Source organism: Psilocybe cubensis, chromosome 2, assembly GCF_017499595.1.
Source record: "Psilocybe cubensis strain MGC-MH-2018 chromosome 2, whole genome shotgun sequence".
In the NCBI taxonomy this organism is placed as follows: Eukaryota; Fungi; Basidiomycota; class Agaricomycetes; order Agaricales; family Agrocybaceae; genus Psilocybe; species Psilocybe cubensis.
The window spans coordinates 415,482-429,982 of NC_063000.1; the positions used below are offsets into that span (position 1 = coordinate 415,482).

Here is a 14,501-nt window from a genome sequence, read left to right on the forward strand (position 1 = left end):
GCTTGTTGGGGCGAGATATCAGAAAGAGTTTGAACGGATCCACAGCTGTGCGTCACGCTGCAGATAGTCGGTGACAAGTGTGACGAGGTTTAATCACCACGTGAAACTCTGCTGATAAGATTAGATTAATTACATACCTTTCCAACTTAAAGATATCATCAATGACTCGGATCATACCTTGCAGCGTATTAGACTCGACTCCAGTCTAGTTGGGTGGAATACACTTACTAATAGTATGTACATGTTGTATCCGAATACCTAGCCACCAAAAATGCCAAGAATTGTATTTGTTCCCAAATCAGTAAAACCCGGGTTGGGTATTCCACCTAACTAGACTGGTGGGGATTTACCGTAAAGCAGTGCGTGGATGTTTTAAACTCCGTCTACCCTTTTTCGGACACGCATCAGATGCGCATCAATGATTCACGTGCATACGCGTCAACGCGTCATCCCCTAATTACTGTTTAACTGGCCGTTTAGCCTCACGAAAAACATGTCGTACCCTACTCCCACCTCGCCGCGCAGGTCGCGACCCTATAACGATGAAAACTCAAGCTCGCCGTTGATGATTCGTACCCCCAACAATCCATTTCGAAGCCCGCTGACCGATCTGTCAAGCCAAACTAGCCCAAACTTCTCCACACCCGGTGTCAGCCACTTTTCTCAGCCCCTGCTGTACACGTTCGTTTCCACGCCTGCCATTGCTACCCCAAAACCTCGAAAAAAGCGTCGTGTTGCTCAAAATGTCTCGCCGAACACTAGACGACGACTTACAGAAGATTGGCAAGAGCGAAATAGTGCTTCTGTGGAGATGCAAAAAGAGGAAGAGGATAGGGATAATCGGGCCAAAAAGACCCGAATGCTTGACGAGGCATTTAAATCGATACGAAAGGCGGGTTTCCCAACGTTTCGGCACTTCTTGGAGGACGCACTTACCGCTCACGACCCCTCTCAAGCATCACAAATATCTCAACTTGTCAAAAACCACGGGCCCGCCTTGTTTTCTTTAGGTCGGAAATTGCAGCCCGCCATCGTCGATGACTGGATTATTTCTTCACACCGAGAGCTTGTCAGCATGCAGTGTAAGGCACTGGCAGAGCTATTTCAGCCGCCGCAACTGTCCAGAGTCACGGATACGCTTTCTCATTTCTCAATCAAGCAGTACCTTGCTGATGCGGAACGTGTAGCACCTTTAATATGTGACATTCTTCGACAAATTGGCTACCCGAACGGCGCTCGAGAGTCAAAATACAAGAACCGTGAACTGGTAAGTAAAATTCTAGCAACTATTCTTCGATATTCTACTCAATATACATGTATTCTAGATCATTGCAACCGCTCTGTGTATGCTTGCAAAGTCACGAAACGAGCATGCTACAGAGTTTCAAACAACAATGGGCATGTACTTTCTAGCGTCTGGAACTCAAAGCTCTCTGTTTGCTGTTCTCAACCATGCGGGCATTTCATTATCGTATACTCAGGTGATTTTGAAGCTAAAGCAGCTATCTCAAGAGCGGCTCAAGCTTGCACAGACTATTGCTCGACTCCAAGCCTTTATGCTTATTTGGGACAATTTGAACTTTAGATTCATTGTTGCTGAGCAGCGTCATGATGCAAAGTCGCATTTTGACAGTGGAACAACTGCTACAATGGTGCCATTATATGGTTTTAAACACGGCGAGCTTTCTTGTTCTTTAAAGCCTCCCCGTTTGCGGCATGTCTTAGAACTGGATATAAAAGCTGAAGACCTTTTACCGAGTGCCGAAGAAGCTCTTCGAGTTCAACAAGCGCAAATCTGGCACATTTCCGATATACTATATGATGCGTTTCCAGATCTACGAAAGCGTATAGCTAAGACTATTCCACCTTTTCCTTCCGTGCTGCAGATTCCACTCCACAAAACTGAGCAATATCCGCTTCCAGCAATGCATATCGATGAATCAAGCCTCGACGGCACACTACAAGTCTTTAACTCCATTCTGAAGGACTCGCTAAAGCTGACCGAAGAGGAACTCAAAGCTCATGGACTGATCATTTGCGCCGGAGATCAGTTGTCGTTATCACTTCTTGACAAGGTATGTCGATGCTTATGTACTACAAATATTATTGTTTACAATTACTTCTATCAAGGTGTCTGCAATCCGTCGAGATGATACAGACTTTATGGATAACATTGGCAAATATACGCTAGGTCAAGACGGCCTTCTTCATGTCAAGTTCTCGCACACGCGAATGGTTGCTAATGAGTACTGGGGTAAACCGAACTCAAAATCACCGTGGTCGCTATGGAGAATCAACACGCTTCTAGGGCGCAAGCCTGTCTGCGCTGGATGGACAGCAAAATCTCCTGCTCCGTTTCGGCCTATATGGGAGCTTATTTTGAATCTCACGCTGCCGGCTCATATTCTTGATGCGTTTCGCATCTTTTGTTCTGAAGAAACTGTTGAAGCGTGGGTGAAAAAGGTTGATCATCATGATACAATTGCTCTTGTTGCCCAAAAGATACATGACGAACTCTGTTCAGGCCACCGAGTGGCCCAGCTTCGTCAAGAGAGGGCTATCAAACGTGACGTACCTCTTGAAAACATTATCTTGTTTAATCGTGATGCTTTGCACCTTCGACAACTCAAGTATGCGATCAAACAAGGTGATGTGGGTGCCGTTTTGGACCTTATTACTCATTTAATGCTCGCCTTTCGAGGAACGGGACATACACCTAAATATGCTGATGCATTATTTCACATTGTCATCAATTTAAAGCGGATGGATCCATTGCTTCGGTAAGACATTATCCTTTCTATTTATGATTAGAATGCTAATGTTATAATTTAGACGTGCCTGGCTGTTTAACTGGCTTGCAAATCTGACCGGTAAACCCAACGGTTTCAAAGAGATGGATCTTCTTCAAGAACATTTAAATTTTTGGCTAAAAGTATGTTTAACAATCTTTTTATTCTAATTGGACTCATAAATTAGTATTACTAGGTAATATACAGTGCCAAGGGTGTTAACCGAACGTGGGCATGGCTGAGCATGGTCTCCGTATGCATATTTGCGCTTCGAGACGTTATTCGCAATGTGCGCGAGGAGTTTTCAATTCCATTTAACAGCATACGTCATGCTATGCCATCAACATCAACAGACGTAAACACAATCCGCACCTATCTTCAGGCCCATCGACTTCAAGAATTCTGTCCAGCTAGGGAAAACAATGCCGCTGCAGTTGAAGCACGGGATCTCATGGTAATAGGTGCTCATTATGCTAACAAACCAAGTGCGTTTCGCAATTTCCGACATACAAAGTTCAAAACAAAAAATCATGGTAATGCTGGCGAGCCAGATTGCGTATCCGCTGATGAAGCAGAAGATGAAGAGGCCCAATGTTCGGGTAATATTGACGTGGGAGAAGACCTTGAAACTGGGCTCGAAGACTTGCTTTTGGATGAAGAAGAATACCCAGAGGGTTTAGATGCGGAAAATGTTTTTGCTGCGGTTAATGAGATTATAAATGAAATGCGTAGTTTAGATTAAGGTGAGTAACTATATATTTCTAACTACTATCGCTCATATTACCACTTTCATCGCTTTCATAGATTGTATTCATATTAAATTCTGTTGCCACTGTACACCATATAAGTGGAACTTGAGGTAACGCATCCGAGAAAACGTGAGCGGTTTTTGGCTTTTTCCATTTTAATGAATTTGTGCTGGTAGGCTGCTGTTGCTTGCGCTGCAAATGTTTGCGAGCTTCGATTGGCTGGTTTTGCTGATCAAGCACTTCGTAAATGACTTCTAACTGTTGTATAAGCATACGTCCAAGCTCATTTGGACCACCTGTTTCTTCATTATGCCCCCGGTTCCATCGCACGTGAGCACAAAGTGTTGTATAGTCACGAACCGATTCTAATCGATGACCGCAGGTTGAGATGGTGGCAATGGTTTTGTCGGAAAGAATCAAAGACCCAGAAAGGCTAGTAATACCTGGGTATACCTTTCCAAAGAGGATGGTGTCGCGCCATTCCGTAAGTTTTTTTCGAATGTATGCAGCTTCTTCATCCGGAACCTTTTTCTTCTTTCCTCGCTTTAAACCCTTTACCAATGGTACGGATGATATTTGAGGTACAAGAAACAAATGTGGCTGACAGTTGTCACAACAGCGTACATTGTTTCCTGGTCGATATGTGCTTGTGATTCCATAAATTAAACCAACTCAAATATTATACTGTTAGTATATTATATTGTTCAAACATTTAACGCACACTCACGTTTCTTGGAATTTTGAAAAAATCTATTCCAAATGATGCGCCGGCATAATTTGGTCTGTGCATAAAGCAAAAGTGCCCGCCGTTCATGAATGTTGGTTTCTTTACCAAAACGTTTCAGCCGTTTTGCAGGAGCTGTTGATTTTTCTTGACGTATCCCTTCTTCATCAACATCTTCCGTGACTTCATTATGCTCAATGGTCTCAGGTTCAGCTACTTCCAACTCGAAAATGGAATTAATTTCCGCAGGTGAATTGGATACATTTTCTTTCATCACGCTTTGCGGAATAATCATTATAGCTTCTCCCTGAGTATCCAAGTCACGGGCAGCTCTACCAGCCTCCTGGACAAATCCACAAAAGGTAAGTGAAAGCCCCCATACAATAACTCGGGAAATGTTTCGATAGTCGCATCCCTATATGTATAAATGTAAGTAACCACTAATTAAATGGTACAAGAAAGAAATTTACCATTCCAAGTGCAGTAGTAGTAAACAAAATGCGAACCTTGCCTTTTCCGAGTAGAGATTCTAGCTCGCGCTTTTTTTTCTCGCCTAGATAGGCATGATAAAAAGCAATGCAGCTTGGTATAATCCCTTGCTCGTTAGCCCAATCTCGAGCACGATCTGCACATATTTCTGCTATATCTCGTTGATTACAGTATACCACTGAAACCAAAATGTCGTCAGGACAGGTTGCATTTTCAGGAATCAGAAAGCGAAGATCTGCTTTTGATTCATCTGAATGCTTCATAACCCGAACAGACAGAGCAACATTTGGTCTCTCATTAGTAACTGCAATTGTGCGCACCTCTTTTGTTAGACTAAGAGTGCTTTTAACGTTGTCAAGAATGTGATCTGGAAAGGTTGCTGATGCCACTACAATTGGTACATTGCGTGGAAGCCTGCCCCGAAGTATACCTAGTTGCTGATACTCAGGACGGAAAGTACCTCCCCACACTGTGATGCAGTGTGCTTCATCAATGTTTACAGCACGTAGTGCATCAGTGAATGAAACCTTCATAAACACTTCACGGTGAAACTCTTGAGATACAATAATCTCAGGAGACACAATGACATGCCGAAACTTCAAGTTAACAATATCCTATTAATAATTAGAGTGTTATATTGATTTAAATTAGACTTGTGCTTGAAATTTTACACATACCAAATACATTTGGACCTTGCCAACACGGATAGCAGTTTCTTGACATACTGCAATGGTGGGAATAGGACTACCATTGGCCTACATGACTCCTCAATTAGAGTTTATTAAGAGAAACACCTAAAAATTACCTGCTCTATCATCAAGGCTGACAATGGAGATACAGTCACAGATACTGTTGTCTCATCAAGCAGCAAGGGCAGAATAAAGCATATGGTTTTTCCACATCCCGTTCCAACATCAAGAATAAGATCATGGCCACACAATACCGTTTTTGCGGCATCAAGTTGCCACTGAAACGGGCGCCTATCAAGAACCTCAAGCGCCCTTTGAGCAAGAAGAGAGATATTAAAATCTTCCTCCTTGTATATCTTCACTCTGGACTCGGGTGGGGACATGAAATTAGGACCACAAGAGTGGCCTATATTTTCGGGGTTCTTATAAATAAAACTTGTTAAATTTCAGGCTTCAAAGTATTCCAAAAGTACAGAAACGAGATTGAGGTGACTGGATCAATCTTGTTCCTCATCTTTGTATTGTGAATTACATGCGAATTTTGGGTGCTTTTATTCACAATATTTGAGCAGTAGACTTCCATTATATGCTATTTAATATTGGTTATACTTACACAGATTAGAACATATGTATTTGGGTAAACGATACAAAAGTTTTGCAAAGGTACGAACGCCAGGGGTTTTGATTCCCAAAATAGATAGACGGAGTTTAAAAAGTCCATGTACTGCCTCACGGTAAATCCCTTCCAGACGATCTGGTACGAATATCATTGATGGGATACCCAATGCGGGTGCAACCCGTTTTCGGACAAGATCGGCTGGGGTCGAGACTAGCAGCGTATTAGGTCCAAGATGATCTTCACCAGCGAGCAAAAAAGTGTCCTGATCCACAGCAGGTTTAGAGCCTGGAAAATTAAGGACGGAATGTGATATGTGGTTCATGTCCAACAAGCAAGAAGTTTGGTTAGTGTGTGTGTGCATAATTTCAGGAAGTTCAGTGAGTTATCTAAAGAAAGAAGCTCAAGAATCACGTTGATAAGGCAGATAAGCAAGTGTAAGTAGCTAAGTACATGATTGCGAGCGGATCGAAGGAACCTTCTCTAGGGGTGAAGACCGCGACCCAACAAAAGCCAAATTGTACGAAGCATTTTCTCTAGTTTCCGAAGCCAAAAAATCCACCTTCCTTCTCGTCTTTCTGCTCCTTCAATTATCTTTTAGATTGTAGTGATATTTTTTATTGTTCATTGTGTACTTTGTAGGAGTCCATTTGTCATTTTTACAGATTAATGTACCGATTGAGCTTGACTCAATAAGACGTTGTTTTTCTATGTTTAATGATATAAATAACTACTGTTCCATAATTTATTGTATCGTTCTTCGTTTCACGTATTGTAATGCTCTAACTACATGAAAATCCCCGAACTATAATCTAATCAGTAACGAGCCACATGATATAGGGGTAGATAATCAGCGTCATGATCTAATCAAGTTTCAATTTGAAATTTGTTTTTTTCATTGCTTGCCCAGTGCCCATCGTCTACAGCGGTAATAGCAGGTAAATATCCAGTTTTCCAAGGCAAATTTGCTCTCAACCTCAGTCTAACTTCATAGAAATGCTGGTGCTTCCAGGTTCCTCTTCTGTCTCAAAACCGAAGCTCGAGACACTCCTAGGAAGCATCCAACAAAAATGTGCAAGGATCGCGTCCGTTGACGCTGTCTGGCTTCATCTCGTTCAATGCAAAGGCTCTCAGCAAGAGGAGGACCTCAGGAATATCACTTCCAACTATAAATCTTTGCTTGATCGCCTCTTGACATACGGCGATTACTCTTCTTTCCCCGGAACGTTGGACGCGATCGCACAGGCAAAAAATGTGGCTTACGTCCTACCAAGGCCAGGATCCGTTTCACCGTGGTCGAGCAAGGCCACAGATATCGCTATTCTGTGCAGACTGGACGGTCATGTGGAGAGGATTGAGCGGGGCAACGTGTTTGTGTTCACGACAAGGGACGGACAGGCTATCACAGAACAGGAGGTCGCGACGTTCTCTCACCTGCTTCACGACCGTATGACACAGTCTATCGGGCTTTCACCACCCGTTGAATCCCAAATATTCTTCCACAATGAGCCCAAGCCTCTCCGCATCGTCGATCTCCAATCCGCCTCGGATGCTAAAGCCAAACTGGTCTCAGCGAACGTCGAGTTGGGACTGGCGTTGGCCCCCGCAGAGATTGACTATCTCATTGACGCGTACGCCACGATGGGTCGTGACCCTACCGACGCCGAACTGTTCATGTTCGCGCAGGTCAACTCGGAACATTGTCGCCATAAAATTTTCAATGCTTCATGGACTATTGATGACAATCTGCGCTCTAACTCACTGTTCCAAATGATTCGCAACACCGAGAAGATCAGCAGCAAAGGGACGATCTCTGCCTACTCTGACAACGCAGCTGTGCTCGAAGGACATTCGGCCCCTCGATTCAGTGCTTCTACTTCTGATCATGTCTACGGAGCCAAGAAAGAAGATATGCCCATCCTCATCAAAGTGGAAACCCATAACCATCCTACTGCGGTATCTCCCTATCCTGGCGCAGCTACCGGTTCAGGTGGCGAGATTCGCGACGAAGGTGCTGTCGGACGGGGATCAAAACCAAAAGCTGGCCTTGCTGGATTTACCGTCTCCAATCTTCTCATTCCTGGCTTCGAGCAGCCTTGGGAAACCGATTTCGGCCGCCCTACGCACATCGCCTCAGCGCTTGACATCATGATCGAAGGACCCTTGGGAGCTAGCGCGTTCAACAACGAGTTCGGGCGACCAGCGTTGACGGGCTACTTCCGCACTTTCTCGGAGAGCGTCCCCCTCTCCCTCGATGGCCAAGAGCGCGAGGTTAGAGGGTATCACAAACCCATCATGATCGCCGGAGGATACGGAAACGTTCGTCCACAATTTTCAAAGAAGACGGGAATCAAGGCTGGTTCGAAGATCGTCGTGCTGGGAGGTCCAGGTCTGCTCATCGGCTTGGGAGGAGGTGCTGCTTCCAGCCAGGTTTCTGGTGCGAGTTCAGCCGAGCTCGATTTTGCCTCGGTACAGAGGGACAATGCAGAGATGCAACGTCGGTGTCAACAAGTCATCGACGCGTGCGTGAGCGCCGAGGTCAATCCGATCGAGAGTATCCACGACGTCGGCGCTGGAGGGCTGTCCAATGCTCTTCCTGAGTTGGTGCATGACTCGGATTTGGGCGCGATTTTCGAGATTAGAGATGTTCTCGTGGCGGACTCGTCGATGTCCCCTATGGAGATCTGGTGTAACGAGAGCCAGGAACGGTATGTTTTGGCTGTCGCCAACGACCGCGTTGACGACTTTGTGGCGATTGCAAAGAGGGAGAGATGTCCGTTCTCCATCGTCGGTGTCGCGACTGAGGAACAGGAGCTCATCGTTACGGACCGTTTGCTCAAGAAAGACGTCATTAGGCTGAAGATGTCGACTCTTTTTGGAAAGGCGCCAAAAATGCAGAGGCGGGACACCACACGCAAAATTGATCGCGCAGAGTTTGATTCTTCCCTCGTCACATTGCTTCCCGATGTCGCCCACCTCTCAGAGCGTCTTCCTCAGGCTGTGGAACGAGTTCTTCGTCTTCCCTCTGTAGGCTCCAAGTCTTTCCTCATCACCATTGGCGACCGCACAATCACGGGTCTTGTCACAAGAGACCAGATGGTGGGCCCGTGGCAAGTTCCTGTCGCTGACGTCGCCGTCACCCGCTCTTCATATGGCTTTGATGTTCAATGTGGAGAGGCTATGGCCATGGGTGAACGCACTCCTCTTGCATTGCTAAACGCGGGTGCTTCCGCTAGGATGGCCGTCGCAGAATCTCTTACCAACCTCGTCGCTGCTCATGTTGGAGACATCTCCAATATTAAACTGAGTGCCAACTGGATGTGCGCCGCTTCGAAGGAAGGCGAAGGTGCTGCGTTGTATGAGGCTGTCCAAGCTATCGGTATGGATCTGTGCCCTGCTTTGGGTGTCGGAATCCCCGTGGGCAAGGATTCCATGTCGATGTCTATGAAATGGCGCGAGGGAACCCAGCAGAAGGAAGTCAGCGCGCCTTTGTCGTTGATCATTACGGCCTTCTCTCCCGTTACCGACATTCGCAACACGTGGACTCCCCAGATCCGCACCGACATTGGCGAACCAACAAGTCTCGTCTTCTTTGACCTTGCCCATGGGAAGCAGCGCCTGGGTGGATCGGCGCTGGCGCAAGTCTTCAAAGAGATTGGTGCTGAAGCACCCGATGTCGAGGACCCCGCCGTCCTCAAGGCCTTCTTCACTGCGTGCCAGAATATCAAAGCGAACCATCCAGATTTGGTTTTGGCCTATCACGATCGTTCCGATGGTGGGCTGTTCACCACCATCGCCGAGATGGCTTTCGCTGGTCGTGTTGGCGTTGAAGTTTCTCTTGATGCTGTTCACTCTACTCGTGATCCTATTTCAACTTTGTTCAACGAGGAGTTGGGCGCTGTCGTCCAAGTCCGTCAGTCGCAGCTCGATGAACTTATCGCTGCTTTCAACAATGCGAATTTCCCTTCCACTTCCATCCATGTCATCGCCAGTGTGAAATCACCATCTGACGAGACGATCACAATAATCTATCAAGGCCAGAACTTTTACAGCGCACAGAGGGCTGACCTCCAGAAGCTATGGTCTGAAACCTCGTTCAGAATGCAATCCATTCGAGACAACGCCACTGGTGCTGCCCAGGAATACGCTCTCATCAGCGATAAGTCGCATACTGGTCTCTTCTATGATTTGACGTTTACTCCCTCGCCCATGCCCAATTTCGTCAGCCGCCCAAAGGTCGCTATTCTGCGCGAGCAAGGTGTCAACGGTCAGGTGGAAATGGCGTGGTCGTTCACCGCTGCTGGCTTTGACGCCGTTGACGTCCACATGTCGGATATTCTCAGCGGCAAGGTCAGTCTCGTCGGTTTCAGAGGTCTCGCTGCATGCGGTGGGTTTTCGTACGGAGATGTTCTCGGAGCTGGCAAGGGATGGGCTAACTCTGCGCTGCTCAACGAAGTCGCACGTCGTGAGTTTGCCGATTTCTTTGCCAACGAAAGTACATTCGCCCTGGCAGTGTGCAATGGTTGTCAGTTCCTCAGCCACCTGCGCGAGATCATCCCTGGGACGGAGAACTGGCCCGAGTTTAAACCTAACCAGAGCGAGCGCTTTGAAGGTCGTGTGTCTATGGTGGAGATCGTCGAGAACGACATCACCCGCAAATCCGTATTTTTGTCTGATATGGCTGGATCGAAGCTGCCTGTAGCCGTCGCTCATGGAGAAGGAAGGGCGGCATTCGCAAACGATACGCAGAAGGATTCTCTGCATGCGGATGGCCTCGTTGCTATCCGGTATATCGACTCTCAGGGGCGACCTACAGAAGTGTACCCCTTGAATCCAAATGGAAGTCCAGCTGGGGTTACTGGAGTGCAGACGCCGAACGGGCGTGTTCTAGCTATGATGCCTCACCCAGAGCGTGTGGCAGCTATGGAGAGCAACAGTTGGTATCCCCAGTCGTTGAAGGAATCTTGGAAGGGAACGGGTCCTTGGTTTACACTTTTCCAGAACGCGAGGAGATGGTGCAATTAAAATGCCATGGTATGTGGTCACTTTCTCCCGCGTTCACGTTTCATTATTGAAACAGTTATATTTTTAACAGTTCGATTGGCGATAATGTATTATACTAAATTATAAACTGTGGAGCTAAAGTTTATAACATGAATCATGGAAATGCTGAAAACAATATCTGGTATTTACTCATCAGCTATGGCTGTCACTTTTTATCATTGAATATCTAAAGCAAAGCAAATTATACATTCCATGATTAGAGATTCATCAAATCATTGACATGCTATGTGATGTGGTTGTAGAAGTCATTGGGTGTTATTTGAGCTACTTATAACCGAGCGCTGCTCCAGATATGTTCGTCTACGTGACCGCGTGGGGAATCGTGGCCCCGCTCGTCTAGAAAGCTTATCAACGTCTCCCTTGAACTTCTTCTCTAAACCAAGAAATATGCTCATAAATTCCACAGATCCCACTCATTTCAATATGAGCGGTACATCATATTCTGTCCTTTTTCCTGTCGAACAACCTCCACGGGAATCAGGATGCGGCTCGTTCTCTAGTAAAGACTATTGGGCTTCTCCATTCGTGGGGTCTCTGGAAGGCTTGCAACCCGGTGCGCTGCATAACATCCGCTAAAGTGATATTGAATATCTTATTACCACCAAATAAACAGACAGTTTTGCATCAAGTCTCAGAAAGCTCCCTTCAAGCCGAGACGAAATTTTCCACGTCATAGAGAATTCAGACACGGAGTGGCCGTCGCTATTAGACTTTGTGGAGAAGTACTCAGCCCTGATTTCCTCTCGTGCCCAACACGTACAAGGACTCAATAGGAAGATTCAGGACTTCATTGATACTAAAGTCTATGAAGCAAAACTTCCGGCTTATTGGGGGAATCTGATATCGAATAATGGTTTGTACATCTTCTCTTTCAAAGGCTCTATGCAATAAATGACTATGGTTAGCCTCGACGTCTGTCAGACATGGTTACACGCGAGAGGAGATTGATGAAGCTTTCTTATACCTCGAACTTGAGGTGCGAGATATGGGAAAGTTCTGTGCTGCGTGAGTAAGTTCGTGTTCTTTGCAAGGCAAACTCGTATAGGGAGATCTTTTAGATTTGCTCAATTCTTTCAGCCTGGCCGTGTAGAAAATTTAAAACCGATATCAATAGCAGACCAAATGATACCCCTCATTGTCACAATCGCAAAAGATGGCAAGGAATGTGACCTTATTGTGAAAGATTATTATGCTTCCAAAGTTAAACGGTCTTTGTGTGAGTATAATTCCATCAACCTTTACACCACTCATTGGTGTTGATAGTGGGTACACAGACACACAGCTTCATATCGACTACGTACCGCAGATATCATCATGGGCCATCAAACTCAACTCTCACAGACTCCAGCTACAGCTTTCTCTGGCAGCTTACTTATCCTTGAGGTCGTTTGACGGGCCAATTGGTACAGAGTTTGGGGCAGACTTTATTTTATTCTTGGGATGCAATATTTTCCCGGAATTACGCACGGATGGCCTTTTCCATGCTGATATACCGCGGAGTATCAGCCTGGAAGAAGCTCTTGATGTGGATGAAGAGTTCAACTTGGATTCTTTGAAGGATACAATTCTAAATTCTTGCTCTTTGATTCCACCAACCGAATTGAATTCGCCTTGTTGGCGCCTTGACCTCGCCAAGAAGTATTTTTCAGTCACCAGTGCCATATACTCACCGTCAGATTCGTCAATATACTCAGTAGCTTCTTCGAGAACAAATGAAACGGACTACGGAACACATTATAGGAGAATGGCACTCTCTATATCTTCATTGGATAGCTTGCCTGCGTCTTTAGATATAATTGAATTATAATAGGTCACTTAAATGATTATATTTAAAATTTCTACCTACTGCACTGCAAAAATCTAAATAGACGTTAAATATTAAATGCCAAACAAAAGGGGTGCGTTTCACAGCGCGCTTTAATCACGTGACGTGAATATTAATAATGCTGCCGCCGGCCTTTTGCGTTGTTTTTCCAATGTTTTCCCCTTATTTTCTCTTTCAAGTTCTCCTTCAACAGGGACAATGCCGTCGGTCTTCTTCACGTTCTATTTTCTCGCTCAAAAGGCAAATTTCTCAGAAAAACAATACCTCAGTTGAAGATTCTAACCAGAAACTGGAAACAACAGCAGCTTCTGAGCGCTTCCAAGTTCCGAGCAGAGAGTCTTCGCTGCTTTTGACTAATTTCTAGATGTATTGAGGCCAAGTTTTCGGTGTCAATGTTAATGGGAGCTTGAAGCCCATCATTTTCGTGCTCTACATACCGACTTTACAACGCCTTTCTTAGGTATCAATCGGTAACCAACTTGCGAGGCAGACAAAGCAAAGCAACAAGGTGCCCACTGGTGACACAAACCAGGGTGGAAAATACGAATGTATTTCTTTTCTAGTACGTTCTTCTCCTTTTCCGGAATGTATGTGGCACTGAAAGGTATTCATATAAATTTTGTCTTCTCTCTTGCATTTTTCTCTCAACCCCCTCTGACTCCGACGACTTACCTTCACTCCGAATTCCTCTTCATCGCTTTCATACATGTCTGACAGTCTTAATCTGCATGATATTATGGTCAATTGCTATCCGGCAGGACTGTTATACGAATACGGTGGCTTTGCATTTGCTCAACTACCGCCTGTGGCTCGAGAATTTTTACAGTTGTATGGACTTTTTGTCACGCGACAACCTGCTGAAGAACTCACCACAGACGGCTTCAAAGCTCTCAACGATCAACTCGTAACTGTACGCCGGGCAGAGCTTAATCGTCTTCATACCGCCACGCAAGAGGTTCACCGCAATATTGGTATTCAACTGCTGGCTCTATCCTCCGGTGATGACTCGGCTCGTAATATTTTACGCGATACATTAATCCCATATTGGCGCAGTCTCTTAGATGAGTATGTCTTACGAAACGATGCCCTGCTCTGGTATGAACTGGAAATGCGGGGAAATGGGCTTTTTCATTTACAACCTGGTCAATATCTTTTCGACCGCGTACAAGATATAGACCGAATGAGGGAGCTTGTCATGCGTTGGTTGCAAGAAGAGAGACCGCAGTCAGAAGAACCTTCAAATTCGAGAACTTTGGATGAAATCTCCACTGAAGAGCATGATGTAGTTGAAGGCACGAATTCATTGGTCCATGATGAATCGATCTTTTCTAGCGACGAGGAGCCGCAATTCTCAAGCATCGAATCGATGCAGAATTTTATACCGAGCCCCAAGCCTAACCATCAGCGGCGAAGTCGTGCCCGAAAACGTGCCAGGAAATCTACGGTGTATACTTCGTATTAAAGAGGAGCAGGAAGTCTCTTGAGTATTTAGAAGCCTACGTATCGACATGTACAGGTTGTATACCGGTATCTAATCTAATCAACGACACGGGGAC

General features: G+C 45.5%; 3 protein-coding genes across 3 annotated transcripts; all 3 read left to right on the top strand.

Annotated features, from left to right (window-relative positions):
* Window positions 1–493: 493 nt before the first annotated feature.
* JR316_0001646 (uncharacterized protein) lies at window positions 494–3,531 on the top strand (the record flags this gene model as incomplete). The annotated part of the gene is made up of 6 exons (XM_047887448.1): window positions 494–1,267; window positions 1,326–2,075; window positions 2,131–2,780; window positions 2,833–2,932; window positions 2,986–3,274; window positions 3,341–3,531. The coding sequence occupies 6 exons, from the start codon at window positions 494–496 to the stop codon at window positions 3,529–3,531; spliced, it is 2,754 nt and encodes a 917-aa protein (XP_047752371.1).
* Window positions 3,532–7,052: 3,521 nt separating this feature from the next.
* JR316_0001647 (Phosphoribosylformylglycinamidine synthase) lies at window positions 7,053–12,512 on the top strand (the record flags this gene model as incomplete). Its single annotated transcript, XM_047887449.1, has 7 exons — window positions 7,053–11,034; window positions 11,058–11,090; window positions 11,527–11,673; window positions 11,734–11,973; window positions 12,026–12,125; window positions 12,179–12,336; window positions 12,427–12,512. The coding sequence occupies 7 exons, from the start codon at window positions 7,053–7,055 to the stop codon at window positions 12,510–12,512; spliced, it is 4,746 nt and encodes a 1,581-aa protein (XP_047752372.1).
* Window positions 12,513–13,651: 1,139 nt separating this feature from the next.
* Window positions 13,652–14,407, top strand: JR316_0001648 (uncharacterized protein; the record flags this gene model as incomplete). The annotated part of the gene is made up of 1 exon (XM_047887450.1): window positions 13,652–14,407. The coding sequence occupies one exon, from the start codon at window positions 13,652–13,654 to the stop codon at window positions 14,405–14,407; it is 756 nt and encodes a 251-aa protein (XP_047752373.1).
* Window positions 14,408–14,501: the final 94 nt, after the last annotated feature.